Source organism: Arabidopsis thaliana (assembly GCF_000001735.4).
Source record: "Arabidopsis thaliana chromosome 1 sequence".
NCBI classification, from domain to species: Eukaryota; Viridiplantae; Streptophyta; class Magnoliopsida; order Brassicales; family Brassicaceae; genus Arabidopsis; species Arabidopsis thaliana.
Genome location: NC_003070.9, coordinates 8520369 through 8542152, shown reverse-complemented (window position 1 = coordinate 8542152; position 21784 = coordinate 8520369). Strand labels below are relative to the sequence as shown.

The window sequence follows — 21784 nt, the reverse complement described above, 5'->3', positions numbered from 1 at the left end:
TTAAGGAGAGGGATTTCTACAAGGTTTAAGAAAGTGACACGAAGAAACAATGTGAAAAGAATAGTCAGACGTTCAAAAATGATAAGATACGTTAATAATTGTAAGAGAGAGACAAAAGACCAAGACCTGAACGCACAGCCATCTATCAAAAGGAGTGAACCATATGAACGTGCGATATTACATAGGAAATCCCAATATTTTTGGCTTCATGCTCAAGCATGTCAATGTTTTAGTTTACTCAGCCACGTGGGGACTTAACACTGTTTATCATCTGTCTTCCTCAAACCCCTCGAAAGGGATTCATTCGTTGTTTTTTGTACGTGGAATAGATTCATTATAGCTTTAGCCAAACAGATGCATCGAGCTTCTCTTTGTCTTAAGAATATATAGTTAAACATTCCAAAGGCAACATATGTCACGCCAAAGTTATATAAACCTCCATGTATCAATATACAAATAGTCGTATCGAGAAAAGAAGACTAGAAAATATACACCGTTTTATCGATCCAGAATTGGCATTTGAAGCTACAGTGCGATCAGTGACCAAGTCCTTGTGTGTCTATAGAAGAGCTTGGAAGCGGAGGAGGTTGTGGAAGTGAGGATGAATGTTTACATCGGGTGTAGATTTTGCAAGGGCTTCCCCTTTTGATTTGATCAGGACGTAATTGATGACCATAAATTGTTTTTGACGGCTCTTTTTCAATGTTTTTTTGTCCACTGTGCCGTGACGTGCTCCCAGGAGTTGCAATTTTGGAGCCTTGGCGCCCATTTTCTTCCAAGTTTCTCCTCATGGTCATTGTTTTTTTCGGTCCACCTGCACGTTACACATAACATATAGCGCGTCAAGCCTTTAATTAGGCTTAGTACCTTCAAAAACAATTTGTCTATAAGCTATATTGAACTAGCTAACTAATAAAATATAACAGTACATGACTACATGACTCAAAAGTAATCTATTTATATATATATATATATATATATATTTATACAGGTAGAAGACTCACCGAGTTTGCGATGTTCCATTTGGGCAGCAAAACCGTTTCCATCTACATATTGTGAAAGTATGATAAACAGAAGAAAGAAAATGATGGAAGAAACTATAGATACCGCCATCTTAGAAGTGAATGATGATCACTTTCATTACATTTCACGCAACTATATAGAATAGAGAAGAGAGAGGAGTTGACGATTGAGTTTGTGTGGATCTTAGCGTTTACTCGGTCAAATGGGATCTAATTGTATTGCGTTATATATGTAATGCAACTTTGTATCTGTTTCCCCATTTTAAAGAAGTAAATAATAAATTAGACTACCAAAAAGAAACCCACAATAGCGACTGCTAATAAGGAAACATGGATAATATTCAATTATTCACCCATATCCGTAAACGGACTTGTGCGACGTTGACAAGAAGGAAGAAACCTGGAAGAGACTACAAAATACACTATTTTAATATGTCCACAAAAACGTGTTTAGAGAGTTTTGAGGTTTTAGGGAATGCAAAAATATGGCATTTATCAAGTGTCAATAGCTTAATTAGTAAAAGTAAAACTTAGAAATCTCCGGCTTCGATAGTACTTAAGACTTAAGAGGATATCATATAAAATGTTCTAATTTTAGGAAGGCCTGTCCTTTTACGCATAATGTTGAAACATTTATATTGGGTCTCAAATTTTTACGTTTTCTATGTTTTTTTAAATTATTATTAAGTCCCATAATTAACAAAAAAAATCATGAAATTAGCAAAAATATTCCAAAATTAGCAAACAGTACCCCCAAAATTAAGAAAATTTAAGAAATAAAAATTATGGATGCCCTATAGTTAGCAACAAAAACAAAATTTAGCAGTTTTGAATTTTTAGCCCCACATTTTACCGGACCGGCACTGACAAGACTTAGTCTTTCTATAAAAGGACACTCTTTCTCGTTGCTATTTAGAGGTTTTTGTCTCGGCATGACGTGAAGTGCTCGGAATAACCCCAATTTGGGAGCTTTTTCGCCTATGCCTTCCAAGTTCCTTCTCATGGTTATCGTCTCTTCTACAACACCAGCATAATATACATATGACATGATGTATTAAACCATGAAAATCAACAAAACAATAACATAAATAAAATAACGAAAGTATATGTAAGTAAGTGACTCATTGAGTTTGCGGTGTTCTGCTTGGGTTGCAAGGGCTTGTTCATCTATAAAAAGCAAAAACATGAGAAGAAAAAGGCAAATGAATGAAGAGATCTTAATAATTAAAGTTCACTTCGACACTATTTTAGATTACGCATCTATATAAACAAAATTGAGGAGAGGAAATGAGAGGGAAGACGACATGTTGGTATGTATTAAGGATAACAATATATCACATTGAAAATTAAGTATGAAATTAAGTGGTACTAGATTTTAACCCGCGGTACACCGCGGAGACAAATGATTTTTTAAAGTTAGTATATATAAAAATTTGTAAATTGTATCTATCTATAAAATATTTTTATTTTATAGTTTACAACTGTTATTAAGTAACGTCCTGCCAAACCCGTCCCGCAAAACCCGTCCTGCAAAAAAACCATTTATTTTATTAATATTGATCTTATTTATGAATTATTGTCTAAATATTTTAGTCGATGCGGGATGTTGAACCCACACATTTTTCGCCAATTTGGTCAATATATGTTCATTTTTAAAATTTTGAATCACAAAATATGACGGAAATGTTTTTGAGATTTTTTTAAACTATATATTATATAATGATGTTAAATTTTTTTATATATTAAACTTTTTATAAGTTTAAATATTAATAATGTTTTATAAAGTTTAAATATATAAATAATAATATTTAAAAAAATATATTTTTTCCCTTTTAGGTAATGACATAATAACTCTAAAAGCAAAGATTTAGAAGATTTAAATCGTTAATTAAATATTTTCATTTCTAAATAATTAATGCCAGTAGCATGACATTGTAAATAAGTTCAAATACAGAATTTATTTATTTAAACAAAAAACGTTTAGTAAGAATAATATTTATTTAAACAAAAAACTTTGTTTTAAAATATTGTTAACAAATACGTTTATGCTAATTTTAAGGGATTGATGTGAAGTTTGTTTGGATTAAATTTGATTGATAATGTGATTGACAATTTAAATTAAGAATTTAAAGTAAAATTAATTATTTTGAAAAAAATATTTAATGCTAATGGCATTGGGTTGTAAATAAGTCCAACTCTAAGATTTATTTGTTAAAATAACTACAAAAATATATATATAGATATATAATATATAAAGTTTTCTATTCATTGTCAATTGTTTTTGAGTTAGAATCTCACTATTTAATAGTATGTGGGGCATTCGTTTACAGCATTTTACTCAGTCAAATGGGTTCTATTGGCTCTGTAGGGCAACACTGTCTTTTCATAAATATATGTATTTTCTGTTTTTCCATATACTTTTTTTTATTAACAAAATAGACTTTTCATGTGATATAAAAAGACTTTATCTTCTTAAGATCATCTTACACCATCCACATTGCACATTTATATTGGATGTCTTCCTCCACAATAAACTATTAAAAGAACTAAAATATAATTATTAAAATATGAAAATGTCTTTAAATAAAAATTCTCCTTCCCATAATGTCTTTTCATAGACATTTTAACTGAATGTCTCTCATTTAAAGACACTATCATATTTTAATAATTATATTTTGATTTTCTTAATATTTTTTTTTTTTGGGGGCAAACGAAATTTTCTTAATATTTTATAATAGAGAAAGACACCCAATTAAATTGTCCATTGAGGATGCTCTAAAGAGTCCTCTAGTGAAGGTGCTCTTATGACTCCATTAGTCATACACTAACCGTATGCAAAGAAAACCTATCACTTGGTGGTAGAATATAATTAAGTATTATTAACCCAAAGCACACCAAAAAAAAAATGTAATTAAAATCTGTAACTAAAATGAATTAGTCAGTCAAAAATATCATAACTACGAAATAAATGTACACTAAACACTATCAAACGTCCCTTAGTTTAGATTTTGGTTAATAAAGCTATGCGTTTACAGGCTTCTAAGTTTTAATAATGTTGGTGCAAACGTGGTTGAACTAATTCTGAAAACAATTTTTAGCCTAAATGGATCTAACATGAAAATCTACATTTTTCTGTTTATATGTATCCTAATTCTGTTTAGAAAGGGCTTCAAACTTTTGGCCCAAAACTTTATATGCATGTATGATATATCAATTAATTTTACCGATGGAGACTTGCATGTTATACCCATTACAGGAAAAAATTAGATAGCCTAACAAACAAGTCATGGCGTTACTCGTGTAAGGTGGAGATTTTACGTTGATTTTTTCAACCAATAACAACAACCTCCGGAAAAATTATCACAAAAAGAAAAAAGACCAATTCAAACATTCAACGACCCAAAAAAAACAAAAACACTTTCAACCAATTTAGTTGATTCTGCCGCCTTCAACCATTTTTGTTGCATGGTTCTTTTTCCAACTTTGCATTTAACCGGTCCTTTACCACCGGTCAATCACAATTTCTAGTCATCCAAGACTAAATCGGGCCTAATCTATTGCACCAAGCCACCAATCAACTTTAATTATCCATAAAACGACACTATCTATTGGCAGAAGCTTCATTAGTCTTTTTCTTCGTGAGACCCTTTGAAACGAGGACGGAGGAAGTTTCCTTTGAATAATGCAGCATTTTCAACATAGAAAATTCTCCAAACGCAACGCAGAAATGACCTCTGCTTTCTCCAACGTCAAACTTGTTTAGTTTTATCTATGTCATCTCTCTAATTCTCTTGTAAATCTCAATAATACCTCTTCACTTAATCTTTTTAATATTTCTCTTTTGGATGGTGAGGATTTGTGTTTTCATGGTTTTCTTGTTGTTCTTCGCTCCTTCTCCAGTCTCCGCTGGTTTCTATACAAACTCCTCAGCCATTCCGCCGCAGCTTCTCCGAAACGCCACCGGGAACCCCTGGAACTCATTCTTGAATTTCACTGGATGTCACGCCGGCAAGAAGTACGATGGTCTCTATATGCTCAAACAATATTTTCAACATTTTGGCTACATCACCGAAACTAATCTCTCCGGAAACTTCACTGACGACTTCGACGATATTCTCAAGAACGCCGTCGAAATGTACCAGAGAAACTTCCAGCTAAACGTCACCGGAGTACTCGACGAGCTCACTCTCAAACACGTTGTGATCCCACGTTGCGGCAACCCCGACGTAGTCAACGGCACCTCAACTATGCATAGCGGTAGGAAAACCTTCGAGGTTTCCTTCGCCGGGCGGGGACAACGCTTCCACGCCGTTAAACACTACTCTTTCTTCCCCGGAGAGCCACGGTGGCCGAGAAATCGTCGTGATCTAACCTACGCTTTCGACCCGCGAAACGCGTTGACCGAAGAGGTCAAGAGCGTGTTCTCACGCGCTTTCACTCGTTGGGAGGAGGTGACTCCACTAACGTTCACACGCGTGGAGAGGTTCTCGACCTCTGACATCAGCATCGGATTCTACTCCGGAGAGCACGGAGACGGAGAACCGTTCGACGGCCCAATGAGAACGCTAGCACATGCGTTCTCGCCCCCGACGGGACACTTCCATCTAGACGGAGAAGAGAACTGGATCGTCTCCGGCGAAGGAGGCGACGGTTTTATCTCCGTGTCTGAGGCTGTTGATCTAGAATCGGTGGCTGTTCACGAGATTGGACATCTTCTAGGGTTAGGCCATTCCTCGGTAGAAGGTTCGATCATGTATCCAACCATCAGGACGGGTAGGCGTAAAGTTGATTTAACGACCGATGACGTGGAAGGAGTCCAATATTTGTACGGTGCGAATCCTAACTTCAATGGTTCTAGATCTCCACCACCGTCCACTCAACAACGAGACACTGGCGATTCTGGTGCTCCTGGTAGAAGCGACGGTTCTAGATCGGTTTTGACTAATCTACTTCAGTATTATTTTTGGATTATATTTGGATTATTTTTGTATTTAGTGTAGATGATTGGATTAGTTCATTAATTTACAGATTATTAAGACACGGTTTGGATTATTTTTCCTAGATTGGTTCTTCATTCATGCATAGTTTCTCTTTTTGAACATAATAGTATACTTTTTTTTTTGTTACTAATTAATTTTGAGATGAAATTTATGAGTTCAAAGTATAAAGTTCAAACTAACTTTTTAGGAGTAAAGTTCAAATTATTTTATTTAAACTCAAATTCAATAACAATTTTAAATGGAAATCACTATTGATGGGGACCATTATAACTAGAAATAATGATTACAATTTGACCCTGGTAAAGGGAATTTAACATAACTTTGGAAGCATCGGGTTTGATCTCTCAACTCAAAACACACATAACTTTATAATAAGCCAAAACTGATTATAAGGGAAATATAATAATTACAAAAAGGTAAGTTAGGAACACAAAGATATGTTAATTAATTACAAACACATCATCACACTATCACAGTAACGACACATGGGTCAATCAGTTCCCCCACCCTACACTACCCTAAACTTTAATTTTCTTTTAATTATCTTTTACCTTTCTATATAATTCTCCATTAAACTCCCCAGATCTTCCCTACCTCGGGATACGAAAACTCATCTTATAAAGCAAAGCATATCCACGATTATTCCCGACAACAACAAAACAAACAAAACATAAAACTCTCTCTAGCTTGGTCAAGAACAATGGGTTTGCTTCCGTGTTCTTGTCCTCTGCCTTGCAATGAAACAAGATCAGAATGTGAAACGAAATCGACGCATCACCAATCAGAATCCTCAACGTCATCATCGCTTTTGTCTCAGCCAAGTCTTCCATTGGTTCCTTCGCTGTCTTTTCAGCATCAGAGCTCCAGCGTCGATCACCATTGCTTAGCCACGCTCAAAGATAAATCCTCGTACGTATCTTCTCTCGCTGTCTCAGATAAATTACTCTACACTGGCTCTTCCAACAGTGAGATACGTGTATGGCCTCGTGAACCTCCGTTCTCACCGGAATATTCCACCGGCGATGACCGTAACGTAGTTGCCAACGGAAACGGAGGGGTTAAATCGTTGGTGATTCTTGGCGACAAGCTAATAAGTGCTCATCAAGATCACAAGATTCGTGTATGGAAGATCATCGACGAGAGCAATCGCAGAGGTCAGAAGTACAAGTGCGTAGCTACTCTTCCGACGATGAACGACCGCTTCAAGACTCTCTTTAGTAGCAAAAGCTACGTGGAAGTCCGACGGCACAAGAAGTGCACGTGGGTTCACCATGTGGACGCCGTGTCATCACTAGCCTTGTCGCAAGATGGCTCTCTGCTTTACTCTGCTTCGTGGGACCGGAGTTTCAAGATATGGAGAACATCTGATTTCAAATGCTTGGACTCTATCGAAAAGGCTCACGATGATGCTATTAACGCCATCGTAGTGTCCAAAGACGGTTTTGTGTACACGGGTTCGGCAGATAAGAAGATCAAAGTGTGGAACAAGAAGGACAAGAAACACTCTCTGGTCGCTACACTGACTAAACATCTCTCGGCAGTGAACGCGTTGGCTATTAGTGAAGACGGGAAGGTTCTTTACTCCGGTGCGTGTGATAGATCGATTCTTGTGTGGGAGAGATTGATTAATGGAGATGATGAGGAGTTACATATGTCTGTAGTGGGAGCTTTAAGGGGACACAGGAAGGCGATTATGTGTTTAGCAGTTGCGTCTGATTTGGTGTTGAGTGGGTCAGCGGATAAGAGCTTGAGGGTTTGGAGGAGAGGATTAATGGAGAAAGAGGGTTATTCTTGTTTGGCGGTTCTGGAAGGACATACCAAGCCTGTTAAGTCTTTGGCTGTTTCAGTTTCTGATTCCGATTCTAATTCTGATTATTCTTGTATGGTTTATAGTGGGAGTCTTGATCTTTCTCTTAAAGTTTGGAACTTAAGGGTTTCATCTATCTAACTGCTTATTTTACAATCTATAACGTGATTATGACTAATCTCTCTTTATTAGTCTATATACTTATGAATGTGATATATCATAATGGAGCTACCTAGGTTTTAGTCAAAAACCTACAACACTCGGTTATCGGAGTACACTTTAATATTACGATTTATAAATTTGTTCTCCAAATATATGAGATTTCTCAGTTTTGATCATCATTGGCTATGTTATTAACAATGACCTTCACGACTTCACACGAACTTATGTGTACACATTGTTTTAATGTTTAGTTTTATTTTTCTTTGTGAAATATAGAGTTAAAGTAAATTTAAAATGACGATAGAGAATTATAAAACTTATTCTACAACGTGGAAGTTGATCATCCATGTGGTGTGGTGGTTTTATGATTTGTGTTTGGTTGAAGTTATTAATCTGGAATATGTGTGTGAGGTCAGATGACCCCCCAAAAAACATTGATAAAAGAATTGTGGAACTTTTTAAAATAACGAATCACGTAGTTTTGTCTTCCACTATGACTGAATTTATATGTTATAATAGTGATAAATGGATATCGCATAATACACGTGAAGTATGGGGAAAGAAAAACTTTCACACTATAGTACTACTATACAATCTTTGTGTGCAGATAACTGAATTCTAAATTGAAATATAAAAATACTCTATGCAATTACCAAAATATATGTCCCTTCTTATTGCTTGATAAAATGCGAATGGAGGTTTAACATTTTAGGCGATTCAGTTATTGGGTTTCTAATTGTAAGGCCCAAACTTTAGAGACCCATGAATAATATATAGATTTTAGTACGATGATACAAACCCATCAAACAAGTCAACAGTCCTAAGCATATGACGTTTTGTTGTGACTTATGACCGTAAAGGGGACCAGTTCCAATCATTTTCGTAGTAGGAATCTGCTGATAATAATTTTAATTATAATGTAATACGTCCCGATCTCGTGAAGTGAAAGTAATATTTTGAAACTGCAAATATCTCATTCTCCAATGTATTTTTCTATCTAAAATAATCAAAAACGGTAAAGTATTTCTTAGACATTCTTATAAACAAATATTTGTTACAAACTAATCTTTACATTAGTTTAAAATGATCCTCGATAAAGCCCAAGAAAAGATTTGGCAAGAACACAAATTTATTAGAAAAATGAACCCAACATGATAATGAGCCTCTGATTGTGTTGAAGTGTCCTCGTCGTTGTGTTTTCATTTTCATTAATACTCAATTAATAATCTCATGTGGACCATTTTTTATAAAATATTCCTGAAAAGTTGTACACTGATGCAAGCCAGCATCACAACCTTTTTGTGAGGATAGGACAGAAAATAAAATAAAAACTTAACAATTTGACGTTAATCGCTAATTAAATTCGATTATACTCAAACTCAGCAGCATCAAATCAAATATTAAACTGTTATTATACTCATAAATAATTATTATTATATTGTTATAGTCAACAAAACTGTTACTATTCAACCCTACCTATATAGTAAAATCCTTTTTCTATTTTTGTTTTTACCATAATTATATTTTTTAAAATTCCCATATATGTCACATAGAAAAATCTTAGCTGTTTACAAAAACGTATAACAAAGTAAATATAAAAATTTGTTAATTGTTAAACTTGAACCACTAATATAAGTTGGGTACTAGATATTGTTGAAAACCATATTGTAAGTTATAACTTATAACTAAACCAATCCAAATAGAAACAAACATTAGAGAAATGATTAAAAAAAGGTCATAAATAACACATATGAGTTGGATTATTAATGTTAATTGATTGATTTAATCTGGAAACCTACTGTCTTGCTTCGCGTGAACACTACGCGCCTCCCAAAAACAAAGATGCCAAAACAAGAAACAACCTGCGGACCTCAAATCTCATAACCCACGCGCCGATATCACGCGCCGAACCAGCGCACTGTAGTGTGAAATATCCACAGTTTTAAATTTCGTCTTCTCTCTCTCTCAAACTATTTCTCTCACCTTCCTCCGACGATTTCTCCTTTGACAGTTCAGTCTTATCTCTCGCAAGGATCGGAGATATAGAGAGATACATAGAACCGTCTCGTAGCTCTCTTCCGCCGTCAATTTGAGGTTTCCGGGGAGAGAATTGTAGAAATGAAGGAATAATTGGAGAAGATTATTATCACCTCGCTGGAGATTCTATTTTGTTGAAGTGTGATTGATTATTAGGGGTTTTGGTTGTGAAGAGAAAATGCCAGGTCATAGATCCAAGTCGGAGAAGAAGGATGCTGATAAGCAGCTCCGTCGGGATCCTTATGAGGTTTTAGGAGTCTTAAGGAACTCTACCGATCAGGAAATTAAGAGCGCTTACCGGAAATTGGCTCTCAAGTAAGTTTAATTTGGTTTCTTATGTCTCTCCTAGAGTCCTAGTTTGAAATTTGAAATTTGCAATTCGAAAAGCTGTGTTAATTTTAGGGTTAGGCTATGAAGAAGAACCTTGAATTGAGTCAATTTAGGTTACCGATAAGTCTGGGAATTAGTCAATGACTACTTGTTAATCTGTGATTTGTTTAGCTAAGCCTAATCCGAATTACATTAGGGAAGGTGATGGTTTGGTCTAGGGTAATTACAAATCCTCTGCACAAGCTCTCTCTTTGTTTTTTATAGTCCCTAATTAATGTTTTGTGTTGCAGGTACCATCCGGATAAGACTGCAAATGATCCGGTTGCAGCTGACATGTTTAAGGAGGTCACGTTTTCTTACAACATCTTATCTGATCCGGAGAAACGTCGCCAGTTTGATTCAGCTGGTTTTGAGGTGAGATTTGTTTTGCATTGTGGGATTGTAGATTTACTCTGACCTCTATGTGTGGCAAGAGTTAATTTTTTGTGTGTGTGTCTTCTGTTGAATTATAGTTATCATGCTGTATTAGTCTAGGTTAAGATGCTGTTTAGGCTCTTATAGGACCCTGGTCTCTAGAAAATACTGCTTTTCTGTAGGGACGTTCTTAATCTGTGGTGTGCTTCGAAATTCTTTTAGCAGCTAATACTACGCTAGCATCAACTTTAAGACTTTGCTAATTGCAACGCGCTTCTCTTTCACAGGCTGTTGAAGCAGAAAGCCAAGAGCTGGAGCTAGATCTCTCAAGTTTAGGAGCTGTGAATACTGTGTTTGCAGCTTTGTTTAGGTTTGTTTCTTTTGATTTAGACTTCTGTTCGTTTCCTAAGCCCCCTTTTATGCAAGCTGAGTATATGTTCTGAAACTTCCGATGAATTAGCAAACTTGGTGTGCCGATAAAAACATCTGTATCTGCAACTATATTGGAGGAGGCTCTTAATGGCAGAGTTTCAGTTGATCCTCTTGTACTTGGACAAGCTGTGTCTAAAAAGGTGTGTTGTTTTTAGCGGATGCCTAGTAATGATCTCATCTGTGTATGTAATGAGTGTCTGTCTCCATATAAGTCTCATATATGCCATGGTTCTTACAGGTTGAAAAGCAATGTGCACACTTTTATGCTGTCACAATATCAGAAGAGGAAGTAAGTGCTGGGTTGGTCTGCAGAGTAGAATCATCTAGCAAAAGCAAATTCAAGGTTGGTTCGGGCAGAGTCTTTCCTGTCAAACTGGTATGGAAGTACCAAAGTATAATGAACTAACGTGTGTGTCTGCTTGTGCAGCTACTGTATTTTGATCAAGAGGCCAACAGCGGATTAAGCCTAGCCCTGCAGGTATTGTTGTTATCAATTGAAGTGAAAACAGTGTTTTTCAGAGGGTTTTCATATATCATATAAATATAAGTAACTCAAATGGTTGTTTTCTTCTTGTACATTGAATTCTACGTGGATACAGGAGGACAGCAAAAGAACGGGTAAGATAACATCTGCCGGAATGTACTTTCTCGGTTTCCCTGTCTACCGGTTGGATCACACAATTAATTCAGTAGGTTCACTTCACTATGTTCTAAATTTACTTCACCTCATTCTGGTGGATGAGTTTCTTTTTCCCAACAAGACTTCATTTTTTTTGCTCTAGATGGCTCAAGCAAAAGATCCAGAAACTGCCTTCTTTAAAAAGCTTGATGGTTTTCAGCAATGTGAGGTAACCGAGCTAAAGGCCGGCACGCATGTCTTTGCTGTCTATGGTCAGTTTTCCTGGTTTATTATCTGATTACAAATTCATTTATCTTCTCCCTTTTATATCTGTCTGGATTCAGTATTCGATTCAACTTGGTGATCATCTGATGACATTTTCCTTTGTTCAGGTGATAACTTTTTTAAAAATGTGAGCTACACAATCCAAGTCCTGTGTGCTGCCGCTTTTACGCAAGAAAAAGAAGACCTCAGGTCTGTAGAAGCTCAGATACTCACTAAAAGAGCAGAGCTGGCAAAGTTTGAGACAGAGTACAGGGAAGTACTTGTGCAGTTCACCGATATGACCAGTCGATACGCTCAAGAAATGCAATCGGTTAGTCTTTTATTCATGAAAGTTTATAAATTTCAAACCACCATTCACAGAAAACGAAGAGAAGATGTGTCATGACTGAGTAAATTAGACCAGATTCTATGTGTAAGTTTCTGAAATGGTTAGCTTAGTCTGATTATCTTATGGTCTTTTTGCAGATCGATGAGCTCTTAAAGCAGAGAAATGAAATTCACTCAGCATACACGACGATTCCATTGATGAAGCGGAGCTCGAGCAAGAACAGGATGAGAAAGAGCTCATTCAAGAAGGCGGCGGCTAAGGCGCCTGCTCCAACTGAACAGGAAGAAGAGGAAGAGGAAGAGGAAGAAGAAGAGGAAGAAAGCAGCAGACAGAAGAACAAGAAACCAAGTACTTGTGATAAGTCCGAGACACTAAAGAAGAAGAGCAAATGGTTCAATTTACATTTGAAATTGGACAAGAAAAAACCTTGTTAGTTTCTTCATCACTTTTATCAAAGAAAAAGATTCTTATCCATTATTTTTCTCCCTTACCTTAGGGATCGGTGTATCTGTAAATCTTTTGCTATTTTTCTCCTTCAACTTATCATTAGTATTAGTCAACAATTTTATTTTGATAATTGTTATCTGTCAAAGTTCTCTTAAACATATTGTGCCCTATTGAACCCGAGATCACATATGACAAATGGATCGCAAGTATGGAAATTTTGTGATATCCAATTTTGTAACAGATTATTCAATTTGACACATGCAAAAATTTAGATAACACATATTGATGGCACAAAAAATTTCACGAGAGATTTTTTTTTTCCACCCGAAGGCATGAATCATGATTGCTACATTTTCAATTTCAATATATTAGCAACTCAATATCACAAGACCAAATTCACTAGTCACTACCAAATAAATTTTGAATGTGTGTTAAAAGGGGTAATCCTAATTTATCCCTTGTAGTCATTGTATTGATCACACCGCCTTCTTACTTCTCCAAGCTTCCCCGTCTTCACATTCTTCTCACTAACTTTCTCCATAGCCTTCGCAAACGCGTCAAAGAACGCCGTTTCGTCCTCCGCGTAAAGATCCACCAGCGAGCGCGTCCTGTTGTCAAACGCAATCGCGTGATCGGACTGGAGCAACCCGTAACCGTGCTTCAAATTCTTGTAATACATATTATCAAATTTCCCTGGAGTAAAAACGTCATTAAACGCAGACATCTGTTCATCATTGGTGTAATTCGCACACAACTTCCTCAGCTCCGCCGCGTATTTCGGATTCATCTCCACCGGACCATTTTGATCAGACTTGTTAAAGATCCGACTCGCGAACTCTTTGCAATGAGAGAAACCAATGGTGTGAGCACCAACAAGAGCAACCATTTCTTGAACGGTCAGACCACTAGACTCGAAAATAGAAATGATATGATCCATAGTCATGTTAGGTCGAGCTAGTTTTCCTTCAACACGATTCATATCAGAGACAAGACTATCTTTCCGACCGAACTTAACGTTAACTCTCGGACCTCCGACCATTGAGATTAAACTACGTGTTGCACCAACGAGGATATCGGAGCAAGAAACAATGTTTGGACATTTTAGCTCGACGGCGGTTTTGATACGTGTGATTACGTCGAATGCGTCTCCAGGAAGAGAACGGTTGATATCGGCGTCACGTTCGGAGGTTTTACGTGGAGTAGAAGCAACGAGGATTGAGGCGTCGCAGCCATCAACCATGCAATCGTGGAAAAAGAGACGGAGTGTTCCGACAGCTGTTGTTGGAGCTGCAATTTGTTTATCGGTGACGATTTGTACGAGTGTTTCCTCGAATTCAGGACATGTTTTGGTGTAATAATCAGACGAGAGATTGGCTTGAAGGAGACATGGAGAAGATACGAGAATAAACAGACATAAACCAAAAGATTTCATTGAAAAAAAGAGGGAAAAATCTAATTAATATTATTTTCTCCTGATTTCAAATGATATTGGTTGATTTTCGATCTCTATTTTTTCTCTTCTATTGTTGTGGGCGTGTGTGTTATCTTTTAGCTGTTTGTGTCGTTGTTAATTCTAAAACGAAGGTGTTTTTGTTTAGAAAAATCTAAATTGAGAGTTTTTAGGAGAAACAGAAAACGATATTTTACCAAATTGTAAAACCCTTTTTTGGTCTCCACAATTATTAGAAACACTAGGAGATAAAAATAATCAAAATGTTGCTCCTAACAAAAATGTCATATGTATAAATTTTGTTTAATCGATTTGCCACACACACTCACTGTATTTACTAACGTCAAAGAGGTGTGACTTTCCAATCTTTCATATACTACAAATCACAATTATTTCGACATAATCTCTAAACAAAAACCTAAAAACTAGTTATTTATTTTTACATCACTTTCCTATAAATTGGTTATAGTTATTTCACAATAATTCAAAATTTTCATAATTTCGTGCTGATATACTACATTCCATTGTTCTTTACTAATTTTTATATCATTATTATGTTCTGTTATTTCATTGTTTTTTTAGTATTTTAGTTACACTTTTTTCAATTGAGAAAACTTCTAAAAAGAGAATAATACTATCCAACAACATTGAGGTTGGTGCCACCAACGCAAAACGTGAACAACGCGACATAATAGATCTGACTATATAATAAACCAAAATCAAATAACAAATGTCTTCAACACTTTATCATCTTCAATTGAAAAAAAAAAAAAAATCAACCCAAAGCTCTGCTTCGTTGAGCTAAAACAATGGCGGAAACAACTCCCAAAGTGAAAGGCCACGTCGTAATCTTACCATACCCAGTTCAAGGCCACCTAAACCCAATGGTTCAATTCGCTAAACGTCTAGTCTCCAAAAACGTCAAAGTCACAATCGCCACCACTACCTACACCGCCTCCTCAATCACAACACCATCACTCTCCGTCGAACCAATCTCCGATGGATTCGATTTCATCCCCATAGGTATCCCCGGTTTCAGCGTCGATACTTACTCAGAATCCTTCAAGCTCAACGGATCCGAAACCCTAACTCTCCTAATCGAGAAATTCAAATCCACAGATTCACCAATCGATTGCTTAATCTACGATTCGTTTCTTCCTTGGGGACTTGAAGTTGCTAGATCTATGGAACTTTCAGCTGCTTCTTTCTTCACTAATAATCTCACTGTTTGTTCTGTGTTGCGTAAATTCTCTAACGGTGACTTTCCTCTTCCCGCTGATCCTAATTCGGCGCCGTTTCGTATCCGTGGCTTACCGTCTTTGAGCTACGATGAGTTACCTTCGTTTGTGGGACGTCATTGGTTGACTCATCCTGAGCATGGCAGAGTTCTTCTGAATCAGTTTCCTAACCATGAAAATGCTGATTGGTTATTCGTTAATGGCTTTGAAGGGTTAGAAGAAACACAAGTAAGAGTTTTGATTCTACTATAAAGTTTGAAACTTTATGTTACATTGTTGAATTGAAATTAGAACTGTTGTTTTGATTAGGATTGTGAAAATGGTGAGTCTGATGCAATGAAGGCGACGTTGATCGGACCGATGATTCCATCGGCTTATCTTGATGATCGGATGGAAGATGATAAAGACTATGGTGCGAGTCTGTTGAAACCGATATCGAAGGAGTGTATGGAGTGGCTTGAGACTAAGCAGGCTCAGTCAGTAGCATTTGTTTCGTTTGGTTCGTTTGGGATTCTCTTTGAGAAGCAACTTGCAGAGGTAGCTATTGCGCTACAAGAATCGGATTTGAACTTCTTGTGGGTGATTAAAGAAGCTCATATAGCGAAATTGCCTGAAGGGTTTGTGGAATCGACTAAAGATAGAGCCTTGTTGGTTTCTTGGTGTAACCAGCTTGAGGTTTTAGCTCATGAATCGATAGGTTGCTTTTTGACTCATTGTGGTTGGAACTCTACGTTGGAAGGGTTGAGTTTGGGAGTTCCGATGGTTGGTGTGCCTCAGTGGAGTGATCAGATGAATGATGCTAAGTTTGTGGAGGAAGTTTGGAAAGTTGGGTATAGAGCGAAAGAGGAAGCTGGGGAAGTAATCGTGAAGAGTGAAGAATTGGTGAGGTGTTTGAAAGGAGTGATGGAAGGAGAGAGTAGTGTGAAGATTAGAGAGAGTTCGAAGAAGTGGAAAGATTTGGCTGTGAAGGCAATGAGTGAAGGAGGAAGCTCTGATCGAAGCATTAACGAGTTTATAGAGAGTTTAGGGAAGTAACATTATTGATTCAACTTTGTAAATCATGAAATGTAAGTGTTTGTTGATGTTGTATAAGAGCATTGTACCACGATGACTGTGATTCAATAATAAACCAATTGTGATTGTGAACAAGTAAATTTATGTTGGAAGATGTATACCAAAGGAAAAGAAAACGAAAAAAGGTTGATTTCAAACTAGTAAATGTTGGGCCTTAAATACCCAAAAGGGCCGAAATGATAAAGCCTTTAAAGAAGGAACTTCAACTTCAAGTGTCCCACATCGGAAGACTGAGAGCATTTGATAGTGGAGACTTCAATATAAATAGACTTCAATCTCCTTGATTAAATTCACGCAGCCATGTAGTGAGCACAAAGCGAACTATTCTTTCGCCTTTTACTAAAGAATACCGTGTGCTCTCCACGCTAAGTGGCATACGCCTATTTTTGGAGGGATCTGCCTTCGGGTAGACTCAACAATTTACTAGTCTTAACTTTTTTTGTCACTCGATAATGAGAGATATCTCTTTCGCCTGTATGAAAGTTAATTGAATCCTCAAATTTTTACTCCAAATCACCTCGCTTTTATTTAGCAAAATTCAAACATTAATTATCTTTTTATATTGAGAGAGAATCTTATGAAATAATCAATTTGGAATTATTTTTTCGTGCCAAAAACTTACTGCTTTGTCTGAAGTAATTATAGAAGTAGCAAAGAAGATTATGCTGATTTAGCTTTGGAAGGTTGTTAAGCCCCTTGTGATTAGTGTTCAGAAACCTAACACAAACCTAATAAGCTTTGATACTTGGACAATTTCCTCTAGTTATATCCCTTTAGATCTCTATATTCAAACTCCAAATTGTTCAAAGGGTCGTCATTAGCTTCGATTAATGAGTTCATCTCGGTCTATAAACCTCTCCAACAGCTCTTTGTCATTCAGAACCAAGCAATCCTCAGCTTTTCCAAACCAGTCATAGCGATTCTTCGCCACATAGTCATACACCGAGTCTCTCAGAGGAGTGGGAACTATGGAGAACGCGTTCAATGCGGAATAAGGCAGAGGTAAGTATGATACCACTCTGAGTGCAGCTGCAGAGTCAAAAGATGCAGAATCAGAAGGTATAATAACATGTTAATTACGAAACAACTACATACTTAGTTATACTTAACTCTAGCTTAAAGTTAAAACTGATATCATTTGGAATCCATCTACCATAACTAACCAGTGGGGCATACTTAAACTAGGCAGACTCATCAATAACTTAAAATACTTACTTCTCAGTGCAGCAGATGTTTTCAGCTAAATCTTACCAAACTCTTAACTGTGAAACTTGAAAGCATTTTTGTAAAAAGAAGATGTACATACCGGTTGATGCCTGATGGTAAAAGCCGAGACCTTCAATGAAGAGAAATCGTTTCTGAACATCCTCTCTAGTGACACCACTCACTTCTAGATAAGGCTCAGCTGCTTTAGACTGAAGACAACAGAACTTTATCTTTCTGTACTTATCAGCTTTGATTATCCACTTCACACCTACATTGAACACAATTACTCAGATACAAATTAACAACAATTCAACCTAGAAACACAATCCTTCTTAGAAGACCTCAAATTCTCTAGCACAATGACTCCAACAAAGGACAATTACGAAAAGCAATTCCCACATTTTCTCTTCCACAATCTCTGGTTCATGACTTCAAGTCAAATCAATGTGACAAGAACAACGAATTACAAAAACTGCATAATCTTCTTCTTCTTCCAGAACTAGAAATAACAATCATTTCAATTGAATCGCAAACATCCCCAAATTTCGCTGAACAAGACTAAGAATCGACTAGAACCAAATCATTTCATCATACATAGCCAGATCAATAGACAGAATCGATCAATAAACCACTAAAGGATCCTTTTGAAAACGGAGTTGTTCTAAGCTAAAGAGAGAAATAGAAAAGCATTGTACCTCCATGGCAAAGATGACAGACTCCGTCGTACACGACGACACGTGGCTGAAGGTTACCAGGCATTATCACCGGAATCTTAGTCACCGATTCAGCTGGATCCAAGCACGCAGTAACTTCATCGGCGTCAATCTCAGCCGTCGTACGGGAAATAGCTCCGGTAGAAAACGCCGGCGACGGAGCTGAGAAACAAACCGATCGACGCTGTAGCAAACTTCCCAGAAATAACCTGGGTTTCAAAATCCGAAGCGCTCTCGTCAACATTCTAGAAATCTTCTTCGCATTTTGTTTAAAAAAAGAAGTATCAATTGCTTTTTTTTTCTGGGGAAAAGAGACGAGAGACTTTCAACGAAGAACTGTACTTTGCTTGAGCTCCAAGTCCGGCGAAAGGTTCAATGCAAATGATAATGGGCTCATTTTATCATCTATTGGGCCTAATTGACAGAAATCAAAGCCCACGACTGTTTCGATATAAAATTTCACGCGCTGACGGAAGCGCATGTTATTCACTTCCTAATGGTACAAAAGAATTTTTCAATATAACTGTTCTAGTGTAAGAGCAAAGCAAAATAAAACGTTAGAACGCCGGCAAAATATCATCTGAAGTAAAGAGAAGACAAATGATGAGTCAGTTTCTGCTGTTCTCTGTGAGATCTGACAGAGAATTCTCTGTGCTCATTCTGGTTCTTCACCAGTTTCTAGTGGCTAGTCGCTAGTGTGTAACTCTGCAAGAAAACAGAGATTTTAATCCAAGATGTTTTTTTTCCTAACGAACATGAGTACATTTGTTCAGGGCTCAGGCTATTTAGATCTGTATGTGGTGAGGAACAACAAACCCGGATCTTTATATTAGTTCATCGATAATTAGCCTTCACGCCACCTCAACTTCTCCTTCTGTAAAGGCAGCACAGAGTTGGTTAGTTTTCTGTATTATTTTGATCCGACATTGTCAAATGCAGAGAAAAGAGGAGACTAGGTTGTCTAACCGGGAAGACGGACAGCCAAGTTTGCCTGCTCATCCGCATCAGCATTTAAATTCTACAAAGAAAAATGCCAATAATGGCAGAAACTTGCATTAGTATCTTTCTCACAACTCACAAGCATGAGACGAGAAATATGTGATATCATTCATTTACACAGAGAGAGACACACATAGACATACCCTTAGTACATGACTGATCTCAAAAGAGACACATTTGTTGCAAAGTAGTTTTGCTTCCTTGTGGAGCTTTGCGAGTACCTCATGGTTTACCTTCCATTGACCTTTAATCTGTTGTTTCTCAGAAAGTGTTGAGAAAGTGAGAAGATAAAAGCGTATATGATTCATTAAACTTACCTAGTTGCACAAAAATATATAACGTTTTAATTGACGAACCTGCATACAGACCAGCTTGGAGTCACCTTTCACTTTAATATTCTTGTAACCTTTCTCAATAGCATACTTCAATCCTAGGATTAACGCATGGTATTCTGCTGCATTGTTTGTGGCAATTCCCAAACCTTGACGCACTCTACAAATCTATGTTGAAAATTGATACTTAGATACATCACTGCATTCTTTAATTAGTAACAGTGATTCAAAAGGATACATACCAAGCTCCCGTCCTCAGTTTTCAGTACCGCTGCTGCGCCGGAGAGACCGGGATTTCCCTTTGATGCACCGTCAAACTCGATAAAGCAAGTTTCCTAACACATGAGGAGATAAGAGAAACAGACCAACTTGAGCACAAAATTTTGCATCCAGTCCATTGAAACATGAGTAACGGTATATACAAACATAATCACAACTCACGTCTGATATATAAGCAGATGGCTCCACCTTTGAAAGCTTTTCCAAAGGATCATAAGATATAGAAGCTGAAGGAAGTTGATCCTGCGAAAAATGAATACTTAAGCAACGAGCTTAATCGCTTTGTCTCATAATCATTAAAATTCAGCTAAGCAACTCAATAAGATTCCAAAGAAACTTGTTCTTATAGCTTACTTTTTTGTCATCTTTTGACTTCGTCTCTGAGGTAGTCTCATCTTCAGATACTTTGACTGTACAAGGAGCTGGCTCCTAGTGAAGAAATTTAAAGAGAGATAGTTACTATTTCAGTTTAAAATCCCACATCACAAATCATGGCAGATGCAGATATTCTCCAAGAATGCATCATAGGAGAGAAGAGAAATACAGTGAAGGCCATTTTATGATCTTACCTGGAAAAGACATGGTGTAAGAGCACCAAACATATCATCTTTCAAATCTGAAGCTCTTAAACTATATAGTGGTTTCTTCAACCCAACAGAAGAGAGATATTCCTCAGTGTCTTTAGGCAAAGAGTATCCCTTATAAACACTAACCGGAAGATCAAACACCTACACCATTATTAAGAAAGCTCTTATATTCCCATCATAAAGAGAGTATCTATTATACACAACAGACTCTTAAGGCCAAAACATAATTACCGAAGATCCAACTTGAGCCTGACAATCACTCAAATCCTTATAAATTCCAATAACATCACCCTTCCGAACAACGAAAAAGGCGTCCTTTTCTTTATCCACAGCCGAAACAACGGTTGATGATAACATCTTTGATTTAACAGCCTTTGATCTTGAGGAATAAGAATGAACACTACAGATTCCAAACACACTACTCACAGCTACAGGCTTTAAACATGATTTTGAAGGCATATAGAAGAAACATTCATTCCACGGAATAGAACTGACATAGCTTGATCTCTTAAGCAGTCCCAAGGCAATGTATGAACGCGCATGAGACAGACAGTTCATTACAATGTAAGTCACCACACACTGAGATTTATCACACAAAAAAAAACACACGCACAACTTTAGATAAGCTTCAGAGATTCAAGAACAAATGTCAAATTACAAACATGAAATCAAAGTTGAAAAGTTTAACACTTTCGCAGAATTCGTAATCTGGGTATCTATGATTGAAGCGGATAAAGTGAAATTTCTCGACGGCGAAACAAAACAGAAAATGAAAACCAGAGGACTGATGAAAATGAGTAAAAAACTGATTAGTAGAGTCAAATTAAAATCTTACGAAGCACAGAGACGTGAATCTCTCGATTAATTTGTGAGAACTTGCCGGTGAAGAAGGAAGACGAACCCACTCGGTGGGTTTAAGCTGGGTTTTGGTCTCAATCCTCAAAAGTTAGGGTCAATGGGAGTTTTGAAGTACTATCAATTTCTAATTTAGGTTTAAGTATTTTGTAATGTTATCTATGTTCA

At 36.8% G+C, this 21784-nt stretch overlaps 8 protein-coding genes, 1 long non-coding RNA gene and 1 other non-coding gene across 11 annotated transcripts; 6 read left to right on the top strand and 4 right to left on the bottom strand.

The window, feature by feature from the left end:
- Positions 1-99: 99 nt before the first annotated feature.
- On the bottom strand, positions 100-1315 carry AT1G24145 (uncharacterized protein). The gene is made up of 2 exons (NM_179373.2): positions 1005-1315; positions 100-814 (listed from the first exon to the last, which is right to left on the bottom strand). Exons 1-2 carry the CDS (start codon positions 1111-1113, stop codon positions 537-539), a joined length of 387 nt encoding a protein of 128 aa, NP_849704.1. The 5' UTR covers positions 1114-1315; the 3' UTR covers positions 100-536.
- A 529-nt stretch (positions 1316-1844) lies between these two features.
- AT1G05857 lies at positions 1845-2196 on the top strand. The gene has a single exon (NR_138976.1). It is a non-coding gene; the product is annotated as an other RNA (long non-coding RNA).
- A 2176-nt stretch (positions 2197-4372) lies between these two features.
- Positions 4373-6154, top strand: AT1G24140 (Matrixin family protein). The gene has a single exon (NM_102260.4). It carries the CDS (start codon positions 4868-4870, stop codon positions 6020-6022), a length of 1155 nt encoding a protein of 384 aa, NP_173824.2. The 5' UTR covers positions 4373-4867; the 3' UTR covers positions 6023-6154.
- A 338-nt stretch (positions 6155-6492) lies between these two features.
- AT1G24130 (Transducin/WD40 repeat-like superfamily protein) lies at positions 6493-8007 on the top strand. The gene has a single exon (NM_102259.2). It carries the CDS (start codon positions 6723-6725, stop codon positions 7968-7970), a length of 1248 nt encoding a protein of 415 aa, NP_173823.1. The 5' UTR covers positions 6493-6722; the 3' UTR covers positions 7971-8007.
- Positions 8008-9890: 1883 nt separating this feature from the next.
- On the top strand, positions 9891-13089 carry ARL1 (ARG1-like 1). Its single transcript, NM_102258.6, has 10 exons — positions 9891-10343; positions 10649-10772; positions 11060-11142; positions 11233-11344; positions 11443-11547; positions 11632-11682; positions 11804-11893; positions 11987-12095; positions 12216-12418; positions 12574-13089. The coding sequence occupies exons 1-10, from the start codon at positions 10207-10209 to the stop codon at positions 12868-12870; spliced, it is 1311 nt and encodes a 436-aa protein (NP_173822.2). The 5' UTR covers positions 9891-10206; the 3' UTR covers positions 12871-13089.
- Positions 13090-13134: 45 nt separating this feature from the next.
- AT1G24110 (Peroxidase superfamily protein) lies at positions 13135-14439 on the bottom strand. The gene has a single exon (NM_102257.2). The coding sequence runs from the start codon at positions 14313-14315 to the stop codon at positions 13335-13337; it is 981 nt and encodes a 326-aa protein (NP_173821.1). The 5' UTR covers positions 14316-14439; the 3' UTR covers positions 13135-13334.
- A 626-nt stretch (positions 14440-15065) lies between these two features.
- On the top strand, positions 15066-16819 carry UGT74B1 (UDP-glucosyl transferase 74B1). The gene is made up of 2 exons (NM_102256.3): positions 15066-15799; positions 15881-16819. The coding sequence occupies exons 1-2, from the start codon at positions 15143-15145 to the stop codon at positions 16604-16606; spliced, it is 1383 nt and encodes a 460-aa protein (NP_173820.1). The 5' UTR covers positions 15066-15142; the 3' UTR covers positions 16607-16819.
- A 129-nt stretch (positions 16820-16948) lies between these two features.
- On the top strand, positions 16949-17049 carry U5.5. The gene has a single exon (NR_138975.1). It is a non-coding gene; the product is annotated as an other RNA (small nuclear RNA).
- Positions 17050-17223: 174 nt separating this feature from the next.
- On the bottom strand, positions 17224-18928 carry AT1G24095 (Putative thiol-disulfide oxidoreductase DCC). Of its 2 annotated transcripts, NM_001332638.1 has the most exons (4): positions 18907-18928; positions 18547-18773; positions 17952-18119; positions 17224-17674 (listed from the first exon to the last, which is right to left on the bottom strand). In NM_001332638.1, the coding sequence occupies exons 2-4, from the start codon at positions 18608-18610 to the stop codon at positions 17463-17465; spliced, it is 444 nt and encodes a 147-aa protein (NP_001320729.1). In that variant the 5' UTR covers positions 18611-18773; positions 18907-18928; the 3' UTR covers positions 17224-17462. The 2 variants fall into 2 exon arrangements, with proteins under 2 accessions (NP_001320729.1, NP_001185076.1); NM_001198147.2 differs by having other exon boundaries at positions 18547-18928.
- Positions 18929-18959: 31 nt separating this feature from the next.
- Positions 18960-21710, bottom strand: AT1G24090 (RNase H family protein). The gene is made up of 11 exons (NM_001332637.1): positions 21597-21710; positions 20993-21340; positions 20744-20902; positions 20529-20603; positions 20337-20417; positions 20138-20230; positions 19920-20063; positions 19707-19814; positions 19531-19582; positions 19381-19438; positions 18960-19269 (listed from the first exon to the last, which is right to left on the bottom strand). Exons 2-10 carry the CDS (start codon positions 21317-21319, stop codon positions 19416-19418), a joined length of 1062 nt encoding a protein of 353 aa, NP_001319072.1. The 5' UTR covers positions 21320-21340; positions 21597-21710; the 3' UTR covers positions 18960-19269; positions 19381-19415.
- Between the last annotated feature and the right edge of the window lie 74 nt (positions 21711-21784).